The following is a 21,182-nucleotide window of genomic DNA, read 5'->3' as shown; positions in this document are numbered from 1 at the left end:
AGCTTCGGCAGGCCGAGCCCCCAATTCTCGCGACATTTACCTCTGTCAGGCGGCGGGAAGCGAGACTGGGGAGGAAGCGAGGTGGGAGGGGGCGGGGGAAGTCGGCTGCGCACGCGCGGTGAGGCCCGACTGGGCGACCTTCAGCGGGGCCGGTAGCACCATGTTTTCTCGGGCGGGCGTCGCTGGGGTCTCGGCCTGGGCCGTGCAGCCGCAATGGTATGGCAGCTTGCGGTCGGGACGGGAGCGCTGCGAGGGACGGAGGAGTTCAGTTAGGGGGAAGAGGAGGCGGGTGGAGGCGACTGAGACGAACCGGGGTCGCGGGCTGGCGGGGCCCCCAGTCCCGCGGAGGCCGCAGGAGGCGCCTCGGCCCCGGGAAGGCGCGCGAAGCGACTGCAGGGACTGCAGTCACGCCACGTCTCCCGGGGTGGGCTGAGGGCCACGAGGACGGGTCATCTCGGACCGCGGGATGGAGACCTTGGTCTGAATTAAATTCAGGGGGCTCTTGGATTCACCCGTCTGATTGATTATTAGCTGCTAAGAAGTACTTGGGGGAGCTCCTGCTGCGTGCCCGCAGCGGGTGTCGCGCAGTCTTTACCCACAAAGTGAGGAAGGGGGAAGGGAGGACCCAAGGCCCGGGCCCGGGGAAGGTTACGTTGTACTTGACGTCCTTGACGGCTTTTGAAACCCTCCAGGGCTGGGCAGTCTGCATGGGCCCGTGCTGAGCGGGGAAACCTTCTAAGAGCTGCTTGGTTCTGCCAGAACGTTCGTTGAGCCCCTACCATGTAGCAGACAAACTTTCCTGGGCACAGGCGAACCAAATAAATGCCCTCGTGTGCCGATGGTAGTTTGGGTGCAAAGTCTTTTAGCGAGGAAGGGAAAGACACGGTGATCAGTATCTTGAAACCATTATGCTGAAGCAGTTGCCCTGCAAGGTCATGAAATTGTCCCAAGGTCCTAAGGGGGAGAAGGAGATTTAAATGTCACCTGTTAACTGCCTTGCAGGTTCTAAGGATCTTAAACGTTGGTTCTGGGGGGGAAAAAATTGCGTTTTAAGAGGCCTAAGAATAGCCAGATTAAAGTTGGTTTGTGCTGGTGTCACACAACAGAGGCTATGCAAAGAGTGGGAGAGTTTCAGACAGCGCTAAGGGGATTATCAGTTATAGGCTGTGTGTAGCAATTCTCCGGTTTTACAGCACTGAACTTGAGTTTTGTATCCTTATTTATGTGAAGGGACTGTAAAACTTTAATTGAATCCATATGGTTTTCATTAAGCAAAGAATTTCTAACAAAATCTTCAGAGTAATGCGGTAATGAAATGCTATGTGAAATAGCTACATAAAAATGTTGGTGGCTTTACCTTGGAAGTCTGTTTTTTTTTTCCTTTTTTTCTCTAATATTGGAAAAGAGTCTTTATGGGAATTGAGAAGTCACCATAAGTGGAATTCTCAGTCATGTAGGTCGTACTGTTAACCACTCAGCAGACATTTGACATTTGTTAGGTGCCTATGCTGCACCCAGTTGGGGTTGCAGAGAGTGCTAACATGGGGTGGTGAACAAACAGACGTGGTCTTAGCGCGGTGGGACAGTGGGTGGCGTGCAGGGGTGCTCAGAGACATCAGCTCTTCCCATCTCGCTGTGCATTAATGTTAATGGACAGTGTTCTTAGACTCCTAAGTGGTATCCAAGTTGATCTTTAAAAAATGCAGAGTTCCTGGAACGAGAATGAAATATTTTACACAAAACTGTAGAAATTACTTTTTTTAAACCCTGTAAGACAATTAGAAAATCTTTTAATAAAGAATTGTTTTAAATAAGAGTTGCGTCTCAGTCGGAGACAACTACTGGCAGGACCCTAAATTGGGACCTCTCTCAGCAAATAAAACGATCTTCATCCCTTAGGAAGGTTGGTTTTAAATTGGTAGGTTGCGAATATCCATCAGACATCAGAGTTCCGCTGTGGAAAGCATATTCTGTCCTCTTTTCACGTTTTCCATCACTGGGTGCCTGAACTCTTTCCTGCCTCTTCCGCCCCTTCGCTTCCCATTCATTACAACTGCTTTTTTTAATTCAGTAATGAAAACCATCCTACTATTTCACACTCCACAGAATTAATTTGGACGGGAAGAAAAACACCTTCATTTTAACAGAGCGATGAGGTGGCATTTCTTTGGTTCTGTTTTGGTTATTGAAGGCGTTTAAACTTGCATTTTGTTAATGTGTAGTTTTTGTTTCAGGGGGTTAGCATGTGCTGACATTAACTAAACGTGAGGCTTACTTGACATCTTAACCAAAGTGTTGTTTAAGGGAACAGAAAGAACCCTAAACTTTGAGAAATTAAACCTGACTTTTAAAGAAATGGAAATAAGAAATTTGGGGGATGAGTCTGGTTTTTCTGTCTCAAATTAGGGGACAGTGCCTTTCTATTTCCTAGTCTTCCACGTTCTCTAAATTGGATCTATTTCATAGTGGTAGAGCAGTCACCATGTCTTGAACTTATACATTGAAAAGGAAGGGAGATGGCATTCAGGAGGGAAAAGGGAGTCACCTGCGACTGAGAGCAGATAATTTATTTGGAAAAACCGCGAGGCAGCAGGGTGCAGTATACGAGACCGGGCTGGAGCGGAACTGCTGGGGGTGTGTCCTGTCTGCCACTCACCTGGCTGTGTGACCTTGGACAGGTTGCTGGGTGTCTGTCTGTACCGCTTCCTTATCTGTTAAGTGGGGGTAATGCTAGTACTACACAGTTAATAGCGCGAGGACGAAGTGAGTCAGTATAAAGAACCCAGGGCAGCAGGAGAAGGCTGCTGTGGGTCCAGATGTGTCTGTTGAAAACGAGTTGATAACTAGCTTCTATATAAGATACCATGCGAGAAGCTTTCTTGTACTTGCCAAAGAAGACTGGGTGGTGAGCAGTGGGTGGTTGGTGAAGAAGTGCCAGGGAGTCATCTGGTGGAGGCGCAGGGGATAAACTTGGGACTGTCACGCAGGCATTCGGTATTAGAAGTAGACAATTTTCTTTTCCTTAGCTATTAGTGGGTGCAGTTTCTTCCTTAACTTTCATTTCATACAACATTCATATACTCCTTAAAATTCTCTCAGGCTCTCTACTTCCTTTGACACGCCCCTCCTCCAGCGGCCTCGCTGGCCCCCTCCACCTCCGCCTTCTCGGCTTTTCTGACAGTGCTGTGTGGTCACAGTAGGTAATGGTAATCCAGTGATTTTCCCATCCACCACATTCGATACATGTTTTCATTTGCAAAAATCGTACATTCAGTAGAGCAAGCGATCCTTAAAGAGTACGATCAGCTCATGGTTGTTCTGTACTCAAACTGTGCTTAAAAAACAAAGTTGTAACATAGATGGACATCTTTGGAACTAAATAAAGGCTAAACATGAGAGTGCCTCAAGCTTCAAAACAGGAAATTAGGGCATGCGCACAGCATGAGGAGTCACAGATGATGTCATGTCGCACCCTCACTGGGGACACTGGCGGAAACCAGAACGTTCTGTGTTAGCCCAGGTGTGGCGTCTGGTTCACATTTGTTCCATGTCATAGTCTCTGACTAGAAACTTGTGTCAGGTAAATTGGAGTGTCCGCCTCAAGCCACAGTGTCCAGATGTCACTCCTTATAATCGATAAATTTAGAATGTTTTGGGTGAAAAAGTTGTAACACCAAAAAAAAAAAAATTGTCCAAAAAATGGGGTCACTTTTCAAATGCCCTTATGGAAAAATGTTAAAGGAATAGTCATTCTGTCAGATAAGTCTGTACTCGAAAGAGCAGAGCTCGTCACTGTTTAACAGCTTTAATCTTTTCCTTGAGTGAGTTCATTCTTAGGACCAAACATAGTATTTTCTGTACGGTCTCCTTTTATTTTTCTTAGTTTTTTTTCAGCTGAGTAATACCAGTAACAAGATACATAAACCAAGAGATTTTTAAAGATAACCGTTTTGGTTAAGACCTTCAGACTTACATGCACATAAACATTATTTTATAACACGTCATTTTATAACCTCATTTTTAAAGGTGTTATTAATAAATGTTATTTTTTTAGCACAGTTTTCGACTTACCGGAGAATCGAGCGTGGAGCACAGACACTTCCACATACCCCCACCACACTCAGCTAGTGAGTGACACCTCGCGTCGGTGCGGTCCATGTACTACAGTCGGTGAACCAGGACCGACACATTATTAACCGAGGCGCATCGTCTCATCAAGGCCACTCACACTGTATTGGACAAATGCAGAATGACGTGCCTACCATTACCGCATCATACAGAATAGTTGCACTGCCCTAAAAGTCTCTCCCAGAAATCCTGGCGACCACGGAGTTTTTCACTGTTGCTACAGTTTTGTCTTTTCTGGGCTGTCGTGTAGTTGGAATCAGTGTATAGCCTGTACAGATTGGCTCCTTTCACTGAGCACTGTGTGGTTAGATTCCCTTCATGTCCTTTTGTGGCTTGATAGCTCATTTATTTCTGTTGCTGAATATTACTTTACCGTAAGGATGGACCGGTTCGTTACCCATTCATTCACGCTGAAGGACGTGAAGTGTCTGTTCCAGTCTTGTGCCCATTTTGTATTTGGTTGTCTGTATTGTTGAATTTTAAGAGTTCTTTGACTATGTTGGATATTAGCCCTTTAAAAGATACATGTTTTGCAAATATTTTCTCCCAGTGTGGGATTTGTCTTTTCATTCTTTTAAAAGTGTCTTTTAAAGAGTGAAGTTTTTAAAAATGATGAAGTCCAGCTTACCACTATTTTTTCATGGATCATGCTTTTGGTGTTTAAAAACTCAGAGCCAAACCCAAAGTACCTAGATTTTTCTCCTGTGCTATATTGTAGAAGTTTTATAGTTTCGTGTTTTACCTTTAGATCTAGGATCCATTTTGAGTTAATTTTCGTGAATATGTAGGATTGTTATCTAGATTAATATTTTTGCATATGGATGGCTAGTGGTCCAGCACTGATTGTAGAAAAGAGTATCCTTTCTCCACTTACTTAACTTTGCTTCTTTATCAGACTTCAGTTGACTGTATTGCTATGGATCTGTTTCCAGGCTCTGTGTTTGGATCCAGTGATCTACTTGTCCATTCTTTCACCGAAACCATACAGTCCTGAACACTGTAACTTTATAGCAAGTCTTGAAATCAGACAGAATCAGTTCTCTGGCTTTGTACTTCTTCGTTACTGTGTTGGCTGTTCTGAGTGTTTTGCCTTTCCACACAAATGTTAAAGTTAGTTTATTGGTAACCACAAGAGATTTTTTTTCTTGGAACCGTATTAAGTCTATAGATCAAGTTGGGAAGAATTGCCATTGAATCTTCCTATACATGAATATGGAATTTCTCTCCTTTTATTTAGATTTTTAATTTCTTTCATCAGTTTTGTAGTTTTTGTCATACAGATCTTATACATATTTTGTTAGATTTACACATAAGTCTTTTATGTGTTTTTAAAGGTAAAATATGCAGAAAATTTACCATCATAACCATTTCGAAGTCTACACTCTATGCTTTCGTTTTTTTTACTCAAAACCCCAATTGTTTATATCTGGTACAAAGGGTCACAAATGATTTTTGTTATGTATCCTGCAACTCTACTATGGTTAATAACAAGAATTTTCCTGCCGATTCTTTGGAATTTTTTCATAGACGGTCGTATCATCTGTGAACAAAGCTTTATTTCTTCCCTCCCAATGCGTATGCCTTTCATTTCCTTTTCTCGACTTACTGCAGTAGGTAGGACATCAGTTATGATGTTGAATAGGAGTGACGAGAGACGATGTCTTGTCTTGTTCACAGTCCTAGGGGGAAAGCTGCTAGTTTCTCACCGTGAAACCATAGGGGTTTTTTATAGATGGTCTTTATTGGGTTGAAGTTGTTCTTAATTTGCTAAGAGGTGTTTGTTTTGAAAGGGTGTTAGGTTTTGTCAAATGCTTCTTTTGTATCTTTGATACAATTTTTCTTCTTTAACCTGATGACGTGGTGGATATTATTTGATTTTTGAATGATGAACCAGCCTTGCATACCTGGAATAAGTCCTTCTTAGTTGTGGGTTATAATTCTTTTTAATACATCATCGGATTCAATTTTCTAATACTTTGTTAAGGATTTTTACCTCTATGTTTTTGAGAGATTGTTCTCCAATTGTCATTTCTTACAATGTATTTATGTGATTTTGGTACTAGGGTAATGCTGGCCTTGTAGAATTAGGAAAGTTCCCTAATTGCCTCCAATTTTTTTTTCTTTTTTGGCGATTGGGCATCAACTACCGTGTTTACTGACTGTTACAAATCTGTATCTCACATCCTCCCATGTTTCTCAGACCCTTGGGACATTTCCACCTGGTCCCGGGGTCTTTTTAGCTAAGTCATTATCTCCAGGGACATCACCCCACCCAGTTTACCTGTCGTGGTTAGTGACAGCGCTGTCCACTCAGGCCATTAAGTCAGGGTACTTCGGGTCATTCGTACTGTTTCCTTTTCGCTCATAAGCAGCTTCCTCTCCAGTGTCTTGTTGCTTTGCTAACATCTTAGTCCAGCTTCTCATCCAGAAGCCACAGCAGCCCCTTAGTCAGTCACCTTGTCCGCAGTGTTCCAACGTCATTTTGTGCTTTTCACTGAGAAACTAAAGTGATTTGTGGGCTTATAAACACATATCACCTCCCTACTCGCTATATAGTTATTTAAACTTACCGAGCCCGCGTCCCAGGTTCAGAACCGCACCGGGTCCCTGGGAACGCCCCGCCCCACGCACGCACGCACGCACGCACGGACCGGCTCCTCGGTCCCGGCGCTGCCAGGGCCACGCGGACCCTGTTCGGGTCTAAGGACGTTGGAGCACGTGCTGTCTGCCTTAGGGTGGGAGCCTCTCGTGTTTATCTTTCACTAACACCGCATTGAAGTCCTAGCTGTCTGGCTGTCATGCACTGGCACTTTAAAGACTGTAGAAATTTAATGTACATTTTATGTAAATCTGAGTTTTTGGGAATCCTGTTTTTGAGGTGATAGTTGCTACTTGTGGTTGGAGACCGTGTCCTGGAGCACGGTAGCTGCTTGGTAGATGTGGAGTTGGAAGAGCTTAGAATTAGTTTAGACACTGCTTTCACACGGCTCATCGAGTTAGAATGTGTAAGTGTGGTTTCATGAGCTAAGGAAGTCGGGGAAGCTTCTTGGGCCTGGCTGACCTTGATGTTGAACAGTGTAACGGAAGCACAGCAAAGACGTGGAGGTGGGCTGGAGCGTGTGCCGATGCCATGTGGCGTCCAGAAAGGTCCGTGTTAGCTGAGTGAATTGAATGAGGCCTTCGCCACTGGGTTTGGCGTCAGTATTAAGGAATTAAACACGTACACACATAACGCACGTTCAGTCCTACATTTAAGAGGTTCTTCATGGGGCATCTGAATGAACGTTAACTTTCAAAGTTTTTCTTGTATAATGGAGCTATTTTTCAAAAAATTAAAATAACTTTTTAAACCTTTATTCTCAGGATCCAAGTTCGAAATATGGCAACTTTGAAAGATAGTAAGTACTTTATCTCAATATGTGAACTAAGAGAAACGAAATTTTGGCAAAAATACTTTCAAAAATATGCTGCTTTAGCCTGTTAGATATTTGGTCAAAGCTGACAAATGAGTCTATGTCGTATGTGTGGGGCATTGCACGTCTTTTAGAAAAGACCAGGAGGAGGGGACACACGGCTCTTCGGATTCTGTCGACTATAGAACGATGATGATATAACTAACAAAAACTATACTGTTTGTATATATACTTTAAAATGTTATGGAATATGTAGTTAAAGGCCGTTTTCAGGCCCATTTAATGTTTTAAATGGATACTGTATTCTCTTATGTCGTCATTTGGCTTGTCAGGCCGAAGTAGCAGCTAGGTTTGACCTTTTATCAGTACTCATTCTGACAGTTAAGCCCAGTTTAGGATCATGTGGTTAATTGATGGTCTCAGTGCTAATTATTCTACATTGTAGTTTAGAAAAACATTTCGATAAGTTGACAAATAAAATTTATAACTCTTTTATCTTAACATAGCACTTCTATTTTTCAGTTACCAGGCGACTAAAGTCAATCAAAAACATCCAGAAAATTACCAAGTCTATGAAAATGGTGGCAGCGGCCAAGTATGCCCGAGCCGAGAGGGAGCTGAAGCCGGCCCGCGTGTATGGAACAGGATCTCTGGGTAAGAGAATAGCGGGGTTGCGGGTTCTGAGGAGCCCTGGCTTTTGCTTCGTCTCACTGAGGTGATGGCTCTGAGTATCTGACACGCACCCATTTGCACAGTGCCCTCTGAGGGCAGGGACTGGTAGGGCCCTTGGAAAACTTTCTCGGCTGCTCAGGGCGCCATGGAAAGAACTTAGAAGCGCAGTGCGTGAGACTCCATGTAGCTTGGTGCCATCTGCGTGATGCTGGGGCCTGCGGGCTGGGCGGGCGGTGCACACCCTGTCACGGGGAGCTGGCTGAGCTGCGGTGGTCGGGAGCACAGTGTTCAAACGTCAGCCATAAACAGGGCGGTGTTTGCTTTTAATTTAAAGCAAATAAGCTTTAATGTGTTAATGTATCTGTGTGTTAGATGCGAATTGTCTTGTGCAGCAGTTTTCTTGTGCTTGTGTTTTTCAAACACGCATGTACACTGCTAAATACTGTTCTGTGAAGAAATCATAGAGCCATAGGCCTCAGTGGAAATGGCTCCTTGCTTTAAAATGCCATACTCGGTGTCACCCGATCGGAGTTGCTAGGTTATAGCGACCCCCGCCAGCTCCAGCCATCTGCTGTCATGAGTCTCCTCTGCCTGGCACAGTTCTAAGCTCAGTAAATGCCAGTTCGTAAATTATTCTCTAGCCTGTTTATGTGAAAGAGGAAAGTCCTTTTACCAGTCACCTTTCTTGCTGATGTGAACAAGTATAAATGTGGTTCCTTTCCAAATTCGATTACCACATGTTATCTAATATAGAGGAAACTGGCTTAGAGATCTGATTATTTGTGGTGAAATAGAAAAAAATCCAGGTCGAGGCTGCCAGCTTCTAAAGTCCTAAAAACAAAAACAAAATACTGATAAATATTCGATGGCCAACCATTTGTAAATATTTAAAATGTAAAGCAGGCATTTTATGCTGTGCAGTATAAAATATAAAAAGAGACTTAAATGTTCCCCCCACTCCACTGAACCCCGGAGTTGAGAGTTTACTTCTCCGCCTTCTGCGGGGGGGGGGGGGGCTCAGGTATTGGCATTTGAGAATTGCTGCTCCGCGCTGGAGAAGGCCTGGCTAGAACCCCAGAACCCCATCGCACAGGCTGTGCACGGTGCCACGGGGAGCGCCAGCCGCCGATGTCTGCCCTGCATTCGCACTGGGCCGTGTGTCCCGCGGGCCGCTCCCAGCCAGCCGCTCCGCAGGGGCCAGGCCGACGTGTTCTCAGGGGCCTTTGGGACCCACAGCCTCGCTTCCCTTACACTGTACGTGGTCCTGATGCCGCCACCCGACCTTCCTGCCCCTCCTGCCAGCAGCACATACCTGCCCTGTGGCGTGGTGGCGCCTCTGGCTTCCTGTTGTCTCTCTCCCTTCGCCATTTCTCCCAGTAAAGCCCATGTGTGCTTCATCCTGCCAAATCCTCAGGTCCTCTGCTTCTTGGAAAACTAGACCAACAAAACGAGTTTCTTACAGTAATCCCCGAAATAGCGTCATTTTAGCATCAGCAGTTTTTGTCAAGCTTGACGTGCAGATTATCCGAACAGCTCAGGAAACTTTCCTTTTACTTTTTGGTTGTAGACTGAGGGTTTGCATTCTTTAGAAGTCTGATATCTAGTTGGTGCTTCTGTAACTCTGGCCTCTTTAGAAGTTCTCCCATTGTACTAGCGATTTCTTTTAGTCTATGTTCAAGATAGAGTGGCCACTAACAGGCCTGTAGGAGCTTTTGTCAGACAGAGATTTAAGCCTTTGTGGTTTTCATCCTGATTGTAAATGAAATAAGTCCGCAGGCACTTCAGTTATATTAGCCAGGTGCCGCCTAAATGTAAATGCTTCGTTTTGAAAATAGCCAGCTCTTGTAAATAAGAACTAGTGTTTTATTTAGTAGAAAGTGCATACAAAACATTCGCTTCTTTTCGTTCCTAAGCTCTGTATGAAAAAGCTGACATTAAGGGGCCTGAAGACAAGAAGAAACACCTCCTGATCGGGGTGTCCTCGGACAGAGGCCTTTGTGGCGCCATCCACTCCTCCGTCGCTAAGCAGATGAAAAACGAGGTGGCCTCACTCACGGCAGCCGGGAAGGAAGTTAAGATCGTTGGAGTTGGCGATAAAATTAGGGGTATACTTCACAGGTAATTCAGACATATGCTCCTCATGTTTAAAGGGTGCAAGCGTGAATAAATGGAAGTTTCTTCCATGGTGTATTGAGCAGGGCGCCCTTTTTTTGGTTACCTATTCTGTATTCAGAGAGGTTTCCGTTTTATTTCTTCCAGCATTTATTAGACGATATACATTTTCCCTGTTTTCTGCTTATCTTTGCTTCTCCTTTATCCAAACCATAAATGGAATGCAATGGGAATATCAAAAGCTGTTGATATTTTAAAAGATGGGGACTGAACTCTGAGGGGCTGTCATAGCCCAGAAATGTCGGGAGCGAACGACAGCTCACTGGGCTTGGAAGGACAGGGCACAGGGGTAGGACACACGATGGGCTGACTGTGTGTCACGGCAGGAAGCAGTGATGATGGACTGTGGGAGCGACTTGATTTAGTGAACACCCTTGCCCCCCAAAACACTTGGTCCATGGCGGTAATATTTCCTTCTCGTTCTTTCAGCAGAATTATTCTGTTAAACTATGTTGTGATCACTTTTTTTCCTCGTAGGACTCACTCTGACCAGTTTCTGGTAACATTCAAAGAAGTGGGAAGAAGACCCCCGACTTTTGGAGACGCGTCAGTCATCGCCCTGGAATTACTAAACTCTGGCTATGAGTTTGATGAGGGATCCATCATCTTCAATCGGTTCAGGCAAGAAAGTTTTAGAAATTAAAGCTGTTTTATGTGTATGGTCGTGTTTTAAAACCTGCCTGCTTAACAGTTTAAAAGTTCTTTCTTTGAAATTTACATTTGCTTTTGTCATTTCTAGGTCTGTCATCTCCTACAAGACAGAAGAAAAGCCCATCTTTTCCCTCAATACCATTGCGAGTTCTGGTGCGTAGTTTTGCATGACTGGTATTTTCCATGCAGAAAGGGGAGATTTGTACATTTGGGAAAATAGCGTTTGTCAGGATGGCCGTTCGCGCAGTGGCAAAATGATGACGTCGGGCCGTTTCTCTCCCCCTCTGTTCGTGGCTTCCCCGATGTCTCCGCCCACGCATTGTTTGACGACTTACTCCATTCCTTCATTAATTGAACAAATATACGGCTGTCGAGGGCCGTCATCAAACGTGCCTTCTGTCCCCGGGGATCGAAGAGCCCAGCTGGGGATGGGCTCTGGGCCTTCGTGGGCGGCTCCGGCGCTCTGAACAGGCTCACGGCTCGTTCACGTGGCCCAGGAGGTTTTGTTCCGTTGTCTGAGTAAAGCCACCGCTGCTCAGAGGTCGCCCTAGAACTGATGTCCTGGAACCGGTTTCGTTTTCCCGAGGCATTGTCCCCTGTGTCGTGTTTCATCGACCCTAAGATGTGCACTTGTTTGCATTTTAACGTCTCTGCCGCCGGGACACCTCTCCCAGGCAGCGGCACGCCACTTACAACGGGCTGTGCTACTTGCTTTCTTACCGGCACCTGACGTGTGACGAGACGGTCCTGTCACCGCGTTCCCTGCCGCGTGCACCCCGGCATTGCAGCTGAATTCCTGCAGCACGGCGACTGATGTCCACATCAGCCTCTCGTTCTCCCACTTTTCCTGACTGACATTTTTTAGGTTCTCCAGTAATCAAAAGGCGAACCTGGGATTTTTGAATTACACTGTATTCGTTTCAGTTCTTAATTGGTTTATTGAAAGAAACATTTATCGAATGTTTGCTGGCTTTGTGCCAGGCACTCAACCAGACTCTCTAGGGGTCTCATAACCACAGAGCGTAGTAAAGTTACTTAACGCAGAACGGCCAGTGCTCTGCGTACGCGTTTTGCTGGAAGTCCGCTGTGACGTGCGGTGTGGAAATAGATGAAACTTCTAGGACTGGGTCTTGATCAATCTTATGTTTACTTCTGCAGCGTAGTTATAAAGGATTTTTGCAAGTCAGCTGTTTTGATTAAATCGGTGTTTGGGCCGTATAACTTCAGAGTATTATCGCTGGTTTCCACAGAGAGCATGAGCATCTACGACGATATTGATGCCGACGTGCTGCAGAATTACCAGGAGTACAGCCTGGCCAACATCATCTACTACTCTCTCAAGGAGTCCACCACGAGCGAGCAGAGCGCCAGGATGACGGCCATGGACAACGCCAGCAAGAACGCTTGTGAGCACAGCAGATGCCCGAGAGCGGTCTCCGCACGCAGACCTCACACCAGAGCAGGGCCATTCTTCCAGGGCGCCGGAAGCAGGAGAGCGAGGACCGAGTCCTGCGCTCTGCACTGGTTCTGGGGCATTTTTGACCAAATTTCCTTGCTTGAATTTTCTCATCGGAGAAGATAGAAAAATAATACACTCTGCCTTAAAGGAAGTGTATCTTTCTTGGTAGGCAGTAAGTTTGCAAGTCTTGGAAATGAGTCCCATGGAAGATATTGAAAGACCTTCTTGAAAATTTTTGAGAGGCCAATTTTGATACTAACCCCCTCCCCACCCCCTGCCCCCCAAAAGCTAGGATTCTCTTAATGTTAAATTAAGCAGGTTAACGAAGATGTTACTCTTTGTCTAATCTTTCTGTTTTGTTTGTAGCTGAGATGATTGACAAGTTGACCTTGACTTTCAATCGCACGCGCCAAGCTGTCATCACAAAGGAGCTGATTGAAATCATCTCCGGTGCTGCGGCTCTGTAAGTAGCTGCGGAGGGCCTGCGGGGAGCTGGTTCTCCTCTGCGTCTGCTGGTTTAACCTTGGGGTGTTTGAAAGCTTTTGCGTGCGTTTTTGCCTGTTAAAGAGGAAATGATCCATTACTTAACCTTATAACCTTGCTCTTAGGACATAAAAATTTGGTGAAAGTGGGATCTCTGGCTTATTCTGATTGCTCCAGACTCAGTTTCTTCTTGTTAGCAGTCAGTGTGTTGCCAGCTTTCACTTCACCAAAGCACTAGGGATAAGGATTTGGATAATTTCGTGTCGTTTATGGAACTTAAAATATTATAAACCAGGACTGGTTTTGGGTTTTGAATTGGACTGGAAATCTCTAAATCATTGAATGATAGTAAAGTCCAGGAATTCTTTAATTACTGGGTTTACCACTTTCCTTAAAATTTCCTGTTGTCTAGATATGTTAATGTTTATGAAACCAGGTTAAGGTAGTGGGGAGTCTATTAAAAAAAAAATTATTAAATTGCGCCCCGTCATATGCAAAGTCCAGCGCCGGGCTTCGTGTCGGAGGACGTGACCCTCCGTTGCAGGAGGTCGTGATGGAGACAACTTGTGGATGTTTGGTTCTCCCCTCCTGGTTCCTCACCAAGTTCTCTAAGTTTTTCTTTCTAAATGGCCCTTGACTCTTTCCCCTTCATGCCCATTTAATGCAGATCCTTGTCCTTTGTTTGCTGCATAGGAAAAGATATTTTTGGAGAGCCTCTTAAGCACCAGACCCCGTTTGAGGCCCTGAGGAGGTGCTGGTGACAGTTTTTGCCCTCAGGGAGCTCACAGCCCTAACAGGGAACACGGATAGACGAATTAGAAAGTGCAGCAGAAGGGAGGTCAGCAAACTGGCCTGGGGTTAGGGCTATAAAAAGAGAGACAGTATGTGACCCACAAAGCCTAAGACATTTAGCCCTTTCCGGTGGAGAATTGGCGACCCGGGTCCTGCCGGGTCAGGGCCGCGGGGAACCTGGCCGCAGAGAGAAACGGAGGGAGGGCAGTTGCGACATGAAAACTGAGAGTTCAAAGGGGAATTCCAGCAACTGGACATTGACTTAAATTTTCGCCTTCTGGAAAGGCCGTGTACGTCCTTCATAAAGTTAGCCTTATAGGCCAGAGCTGGCCCGTTGACGTGAGCGGACTCGCACATTCGCTCACTGGCGGTTGTCCTGGTTAAAGACTCTAGTATTTAACAAACGCATTTGGCTCTTCAGTAATAAAGTAAAAAGCGTGAATAAACCGTATTTGAGGTGTGAAGCACTAGTCGCCAGCCTAAAAAATGTTCATATGTTGTGTGCTATTTATAAAAAAAAATAGTGATCTTAATATTTTCAGTTTTGCCTATTTGCATGAAGATGGTTTTACTGCTTTTAACCAGATTGAAATCCGTAACTGTGTTAGTGATCGTCGAGTCGGTTTTAAGACCGGTCAGTGGGTGGCACACTCGGGGAGCGGGCGGGGGCGCCTCGTGTTCAGCCGGAGGTGAACGTGGTTAACTGGCATGGACCGCTTCTTGACCAGCTTGTTTGTGTTTGTTTTTTCCTTCTAACACAATAACCAGGGATTAATGAAAATCAGCTTTCGTCCTCAGACACGAGGTAAAGTGGCGGTTTCACACGGTCTCCCCACCCCCTTCAGAAAAGAAAGCCAGCCGCTCACGCAAGCTGGTCAGCAGCAGCGACACTGATGCCGACAGTTAGATGGCCGGCCTGTCACGTGGCGGTGGCCGGGGGCGTGTGGGCGGGGCAGTGGGCTTCGTCCCCTCGGATTGGTCCCGTAAACCGCAGGGTAGAGAGTGAGCGCTGTGTCGAGACGCCGGCTGGACTGGTGCAGAGAGCGGGTTCTCAGCCGTTCTGGACTTAAGACCCCCCACTTAACCGATCAGCCGGGTCCTCACCGGCTTGTGTTCATTCTCTCCTGATACCACACTCAGGAGGACGTGGCCGCACGCCCTCCATACTGAGAACAAAACAGGCACGTAGCATCACCATGGAAACCATCTTGCCCTCACAGACCCCGTGAGCGGCCCCCAGACCACACTGTGAGAACCACTAGTGTAGAGTAACAGTTTTATTATGTAAAGTCCGTTCTTTAAACCCCACTGAGGCATATTTATCTCGATGTCATTATTTTCTCAAACACTGCTTGATTTTTATTTGTTCTGTACTTTGTTTTTCAGGTAAAGAAGAAAAATCCAGCCACCTCATTTTATTTTCAGTTTATTGCTGTCCTGGTCAGAAGAAATTATTGGTCCCTTGTTTAAATTACTAAAGACAGCAAGACATTTGTAAATTACCTCATAATAAACAACTTAAAATAAGAAAGTCACTGTCTTCGTATATATAATTTCAAAATGACATGCTAAAATATTTAAAATTATTCACATGCTACTGTTAATTTTTTTGTTTGATGGGAAGATCACTGAAGAGGCTTTTCTAAGCCATCTTAAAGAGTCTGGCCTCTGGGGTCAGGGCCACGCCCGCAGCCCAGGGAGCCACTCGCCGTCTCTCACGAGTGGGATGTAGAATTCCAGGCACACACTTAGCCTGAATAACGTTTTCAAAAACCTCTCCTAAGCACTGAGCAACATTCCTGTGTGGTATTTGCTCTGTGTTCACACAGAGATAGCCACTAACATGCGACGCCTGATTCCTCACCATGAGTTGGCCATGCCAGAATCTTGGGGGTTTTCCTATTTGCTTAAAATAGGGACTTTTTTTTTTTCATTATAAAAGTAACAGTTTCTAAAAACACTATAGAACTATAAAAAATAAGATATAAATAAAAGCCCTTCTCAGTTAACTGATGTGTATTACTCTTGACTTTAAAAAGCCATTAAATACATTTATTTAGAATTCAGATATTTTGTAAAAAAAACTATAAATGAATTGAACAGCAATATAAAAACTAGTCAGGCAGCTGCCAGGGGATAAACCAAACAAGCCCTGGGTCGTTTCTAGCTCGCCTAACAGTAAGCCACCTCGGGGCAGCCACCAGGCGTGGCGTGAAGCAGGGGCCCATGGGCGAGGTGCGGGGCAGAGGCCCGGGAGCCAGGCGGCAGGCGCCTTTCAGGAACATTGGTGATCTTGCTTCTGAGCTCACCGTGGCCCACCTGTCTCCAGGCTAGTGGAATGCTTCTGTGAGCACGAATCGAATGTTCTAGGCCATGGTAGGAGGGAAGGTGGGAATCGAAGCCTACAGTCACCATAAGGTGGTAACAATTACCTCCGGCTGACTGGCACACTCGTCGGGGGAGGGGGAGCGGGCGGCACGGCCCTCGGGCTGCCCTGAGTGTGGGATGTCGTCTGGCGGTGTCCCCCGTCTGGTACAGACAGCCTGGGTTTTCTCTTTGCTTTCCCGAGAAAGCAGGATGGCAGTTTAACAAACTTTCTCATGTCATCATTTTCTCACTATAGTTGCCTTGTTATGACACTTTGCAAAATAAAAAGGGTATAACGTGGGCAAACAATTCAAACTCGGCTCTTCGCCCTTTCCATGTGAGCTGCACGGCCTGTGCCCCAGGTCACCCAGGTCACCGTTCCAGGTTGATCCCGCCCCTGCAGTTACTCGTTAATTCCTACTGCTGGTCACTGGTTCTTGAGGGCTCACTTTAGACGTCACTTCCTCCCGGCAGGACGGCCTTTGCAGTCCCCTTGGCTGCCCCCAAATTGGGCCGAGTCCCTCCTAGGTGCTCACCAATTATAACCCTTATATTTGGTCATTACTTGTTGGTCTTTGCTCAAGACTGTTTCGAGTGCATCTCCAGTTTCAAAGTGCCGACAACTGCTATCTAGAACTGATGATCGCTATCACAGGCAGCACTCCATCAGGGCACTCGCCCGATGCCATAATATGTGTTAATACTGATTCATTTAACCCTCATAACCCTATAAGGGAAGTACTATCTTCATCTCCATTTTGCATTTGATAAAGATGACGTAACTTGCCCAAGGTGACGGGCAGGTCTTCACCACCGCTCTGTGCTTGTCAGACCCCCTCTCCTGTGTGTGGTCGGTCCAGCAGTCCACACCCTTGCTCAGGCTGACTTCTGAGGACCCTGCCTGTGGGAAAGCAGTGGGAGAGAAGTATCAAAATTCTAATACCGCCGTTCCCCCACATTCGGTATTGCTTTCCTTTATGTCATCAGATGGTATTTAAGACTGGAGAAATCTTCATTCTTATCCAATGGCGGGCACACAGATTTGTGACCAAAAGGTTATGTCACGAACAGGCAAAGCACTCCTATTTCAGTGAGGGAAAAAAAAACTCAATTTAAAAAAATTGACAATAGACACTGTCTTCTCACCGTCAGATTGTCAAAGATTAAAGGTAGACAGTTTTGGAAAGTAGGGATAATGGATCTCACATGCTGTTCATGAAAGCTTCCAATCTCTTTGAAAGTAAGATCTGGCAGTCTATTAAATTTAAGAAATGGACAGTTTGTCATCAATCCCACTGCTAATAGCCTAGTCTATGGAAGTACTCATACAGGTGTGCACACTGTCCAAGGATGCTCATTTTTGTCCGTCATTCAAGAAGGATGCTCATTCATTGAAGACCACATGACATTTCAGAGCTATGCAGGTAGAAACCTAAAAGCTTTCAGAGGAAAACGTCACAAAGGTTCAGAAATCAAAATGCCTTCAAGTCAAGGAGAGGGGGACGCAGAGCAAACCTAGTCTGCCGGCACCCTGATCTTGGACGCCCAGCCTCCAGAACTGAGGAAATAAACATCTGTCGTTCGAACCCCTCCCAGTCTGTCATTTTCTTCTGGCAGCCAGAGATGACTAAGCACACTAGTAAGGTCAACACTTGGCACATTGACCCCGGGGGTCCGTTTCATCCTAGAAAGAGCAGCCGTTCATATAATTTGGCCTTTCCTGCTCATGACGTTTGATATGCTCGTGACCCACATCAAGCTGGGCCACGCCAAGGGAGTGACACGTTTTACAGCAAAGGATGCTGGGAGTGTACACATGACTGTCACACTCACCACACCACTCGGAAGCTGCCTGCCTGGCCGAGCAACAGAACAGCTAAGGCAGCAGCTTGCAGACGGAGCCTAGCGAGGACGGGGCGCAGTCCCCCAGGATGCCACGTGCACTTGAGGCCAGTGACTTGTCTGTGGTGCCAGGTTCCCAAGAGGCAGACAACGTGCAGTGGAAGCCGGAGTTCCCCACGTCCCATCGCTCCCAGTGACCCACCTGGGACGTCGTCCTGTCCTAGCAGCTCTGGCTGCCCCAGCTTGAGTGTGCTGGCTCTCAAAAGGGAAAATGTTTTCGCCAAGAAACAGAGAAGGAGTCCCGCCTAAGTAATAGCTACAGTTGCCACGTGGGCACTTCGGCCAGGAAATGGCATGCAGAGAGGAGTCCCTGTATGGGCGAGAGTAACTGGCCCGTGTCACCAGGTCAGGCTGCTTACACGGGGCGAGGAGGGACAGCTGGCGCCCGAGGGGTCTGGCTGGGCGCCACCAGGTGCTCTTGCCTAATGACTGCCTGTGAACAGGTTTGGCAGCCACAGTCTGAAAGTGGCATGGAAACCGGGAGCTCAGACCTGCGGGTGACGGCCTGGGTCGTGCCACTAGGTCGGCCACTGACCAGCAGTGGTGCTGGCTGAGGGTGAGAGAAATCTAGAACGGAAGGCAGAGGAAGATGGATCAACGGAGGCCTGGCAGGGACAGCAGGGGCCGTATTATGTCTTCTTCCTCTCCTGTGTATGTCTTCTCCAGGAAAGGTGGGCCCTGCAATCCTGGGGGCGCTGGGCCTCACACACTGAGAAGTGAGCCCCAGGGTCCAAGGGATGGAGCTAGCCGCCCAGATTGGAATGTCTGTGTCCCCACTAAATTCACACGTTGAAATCCCATGCCCAACGTGATGGCATAGGAAGGTGCCTTTAGGGGTAACTAGTCATGAGCAAGGAGCCCGCTGATGGGACCGACGCTCTCATGAGTCCCCACAGAGCTCCCCAGCTCCTTCCGCCTCATGAGGATTAGACAGAGGGCCCTCGCCTGAGCATGGTGGCACCCTGACCCCTGACCTCCAGTTCCCAAAACCCCAGTTATGGCCGCCGAACAGACTACAACAGTACTGAACGCTGCACTGCGCCGCTCACATCCCCGCAGGAGTGACCACTCCCACCTTCCCTGGAATCGTCTCGGACACAGACCACTTCACCCAAGATCACACGCCCTTTCTAGCGGAGCCCAGGTGCAGGGACTTACTACCTCGGCGGTACGGAGGGCCGGCCCCCTGGGCCCATCTCAGGACAGATCTGAAGGGCCCGCCCGGCTCTTGGCTCCCTGGGGGGCTGGCTGCGGCCCCCCTTGAAAGCACACTGCAGCCTCCTTCCCTTGCACTGGCGGTGACCCCAGGAGCACTCCGTAAGGAAGCGGCGGCAGGCGAATCAGCTCAGAAGTGGCTTCCTGGGGAACAGAACCGGTGACAGCTAACTATGTAGGGGAATGTCCTTGTTTGGGGGAGAAACATGCTGAAGTATTTCTGGGTCATGAAATTTGCAATTATTTTCAAGCTTTTTGGAAAAAATAGGTGTGTGCGTATGAATATAATATGGCAAAATGTTGACAATTGGTGAATCCAGGTAAAGTGCATACCAGTTTATACTTTTGTTTCAGCTTTTCTGTAGTTGGAAATTTTCCAAAATGTGGCATTAAGGGGTTAAAACACACACACACACACACACACACACACACACACACACACACACAAATGAAGGGCTCAAAAGGAACCTCCAGAAGTACTGAAGAAACAATACAAGAGTGGGGTGTTGTGAAATTCAGGGTACAAGAGTTTGAAAATCAAGGTAGCGGGTTAACATTATCGCATTGCTGCAAAATGGTCAAGCAAGGCTAGATTCAGCATCCAAAAGGCCTCTGAGAATCTTGGGGTCAGAAGGCTGAGTGGAGAAAATGACACAGGTACCCTGCCACCTAGCATAGCACCCTGCTCCTTCTCTACGGATGGTCATTTCGCTGAAGTACCATATTTTCAGTACTATTGCGTTTTTAAGACTTTTTAAAAATCGAATGTCTATTATGTTAAAGGTTCTGGCACAGTCTCTGTAGGGGAATTGAAAAGCCACTCAGAAACTCACAATTTATTGTGAGAGGTACATAAACTCAAATACTAAATGCACCATGACAAGTAGGACCAGAGAAATTGACAGCTGGATACAGAGGACAGACATGAGGGAGGGGAAGAGAGGAAGGTACAGCCCAGGGTCTTGATTGTTGGAAACACACACACACACACACACACACACACACACACACTCACACTCACACAGGCTTATTTAAGAAAGTAAATTCAGCCATTACAAACCTGGCTGAATCTACCTTGACCTTGGAATTAGTTTGTGAAAAAATTAAAACTTTAGAAATGTATTCCCAATATTTAAAAATCGAGGTATTTATCACAAAAATCCCTATTTCTGGCAAACTGGAAAGGGAAATCTTCGAGTAGAAGACAGCCCCCCTGCCCTTGGCCGGCTTCGCTGGTTTAGGGCTCATTCAGCCTCTGCGGGCAACTGACTTCTCTCTTTCTTTGCCAGTGGCTGGCAGACAGCCAAATCGGCAAATTGCTGCCTATTTTTGTAAATAAAAGTATTGCTGGAACCAGGACCTGGATTAGAATGAGGTGAGGAAGAAATTTTTTTTGGCAGCGGTTGGGACTTTTAAAAAGTATCTACTGTATTAAAACATTATTGATACTGAATAAGTTTTCTGCTGCTCCCATAAATTTTGCACCGAGGCCACGGCCTCACTCCCCCTAGTCCCGGTCCTACTGTGAAACGCTCTGAATGAATGGCCTGCCGAACAGCTTGAACTTGATCCAATCTATAAAGTGGTAACTAGATCAATTTATTTTGTTTTGAGCCGATGCTAGCCGCTTTGCGGGAGCATTTAGGTTTGTTCCCACGCCCAACCCCGCTCCCGCGCTCACAGCCTCCCAGGTCCCCACTTCTCTCTAAGGCATCCGCGATTTTAACTTCACTCCCGAGCTCCCTCTTTCGCCCCGAAGCCCGGGCGGTCCCCGATCCCTGGCTCGCTTCGCGGCCCCGCCCCAGCGCGGCAGGACCCGGCACCTGGCTCGGCGGCGGCGCCCGGCACCTGCAGCCGGCGCCCGCGCTTCCGGCGGCCGCCAGGCCGGAGAGCCGAGCCCGGCGGCGTCGCTCGGCGCGGGGGGCGGA

The 21,182-nt window shown here is 46.8% G+C and overlaps 1 protein-coding gene and 1 long non-coding RNA gene across 3 annotated transcripts; one reads left to right on the top strand and one right to left on the bottom strand.

Moving 5' to 3' along the window:
- The first annotated feature begins 90 nt into the window (after window positions 1–90).
- On the top strand, window positions 91–15,301 carry ATP5F1C (ATP synthase F1 subunit gamma). 2 transcript variants are annotated; one of them, XM_016136396.2, is made up of 10 exons: window positions 91–216; window positions 7,492–7,526; window positions 8,064–8,195; window positions 10,127–10,331; window positions 10,863–11,006; window positions 11,125–11,189; window positions 12,287–12,442; window positions 12,862–12,958; window positions 14,539–14,575; window positions 15,157–15,301. In XM_016136396.2, the coding sequence occupies exons 1-9, from the start codon at window positions 161–163 to the stop codon at window positions 14,543–14,545; spliced, it is 897 nt and encodes a 298-aa protein (XP_015991882.2). In that variant the 5' UTR covers window positions 91–160; the 3' UTR covers window positions 14,546–14,575; window positions 15,157–15,301. The 2 variants fall into 2 exon arrangements, with proteins under 2 accessions (XP_015991882.2, XP_015991883.2); XM_016136397.2 differs by lacking the exon at window positions 14,539–14,575.
- On the bottom strand, window positions 15,181–21,128 carry LOC118608709. The gene is made up of 2 exons (XR_004953162.1): window positions 21,078–21,128; window positions 15,181–19,398 (listed from the first exon to the last, which is right to left on the bottom strand). It is a non-coding gene; the product is annotated as an uncharacterized LOC118608709 (long non-coding RNA).
- Between the last annotated feature and the right edge of the window lie 54 nt (window positions 21,129–21,182).

This window comes from Rousettus aegyptiacus, unplaced genomic scaffold (genome assembly GCF_014176215.1).
Source record: "Rousettus aegyptiacus isolate mRouAeg1 unplaced genomic scaffold, mRouAeg1.p scaffold_m13_p_10, whole genome shotgun sequence".
In the NCBI taxonomy this organism is placed as follows: Eukaryota; Metazoa; Chordata; class Mammalia; order Chiroptera; family Pteropodidae; genus Rousettus; species Rousettus aegyptiacus.
The sequence above is the reverse complement of the archived record's forward strand: the minus strand, read 5'-3'. Positions and strand labels throughout refer to the sequence as shown.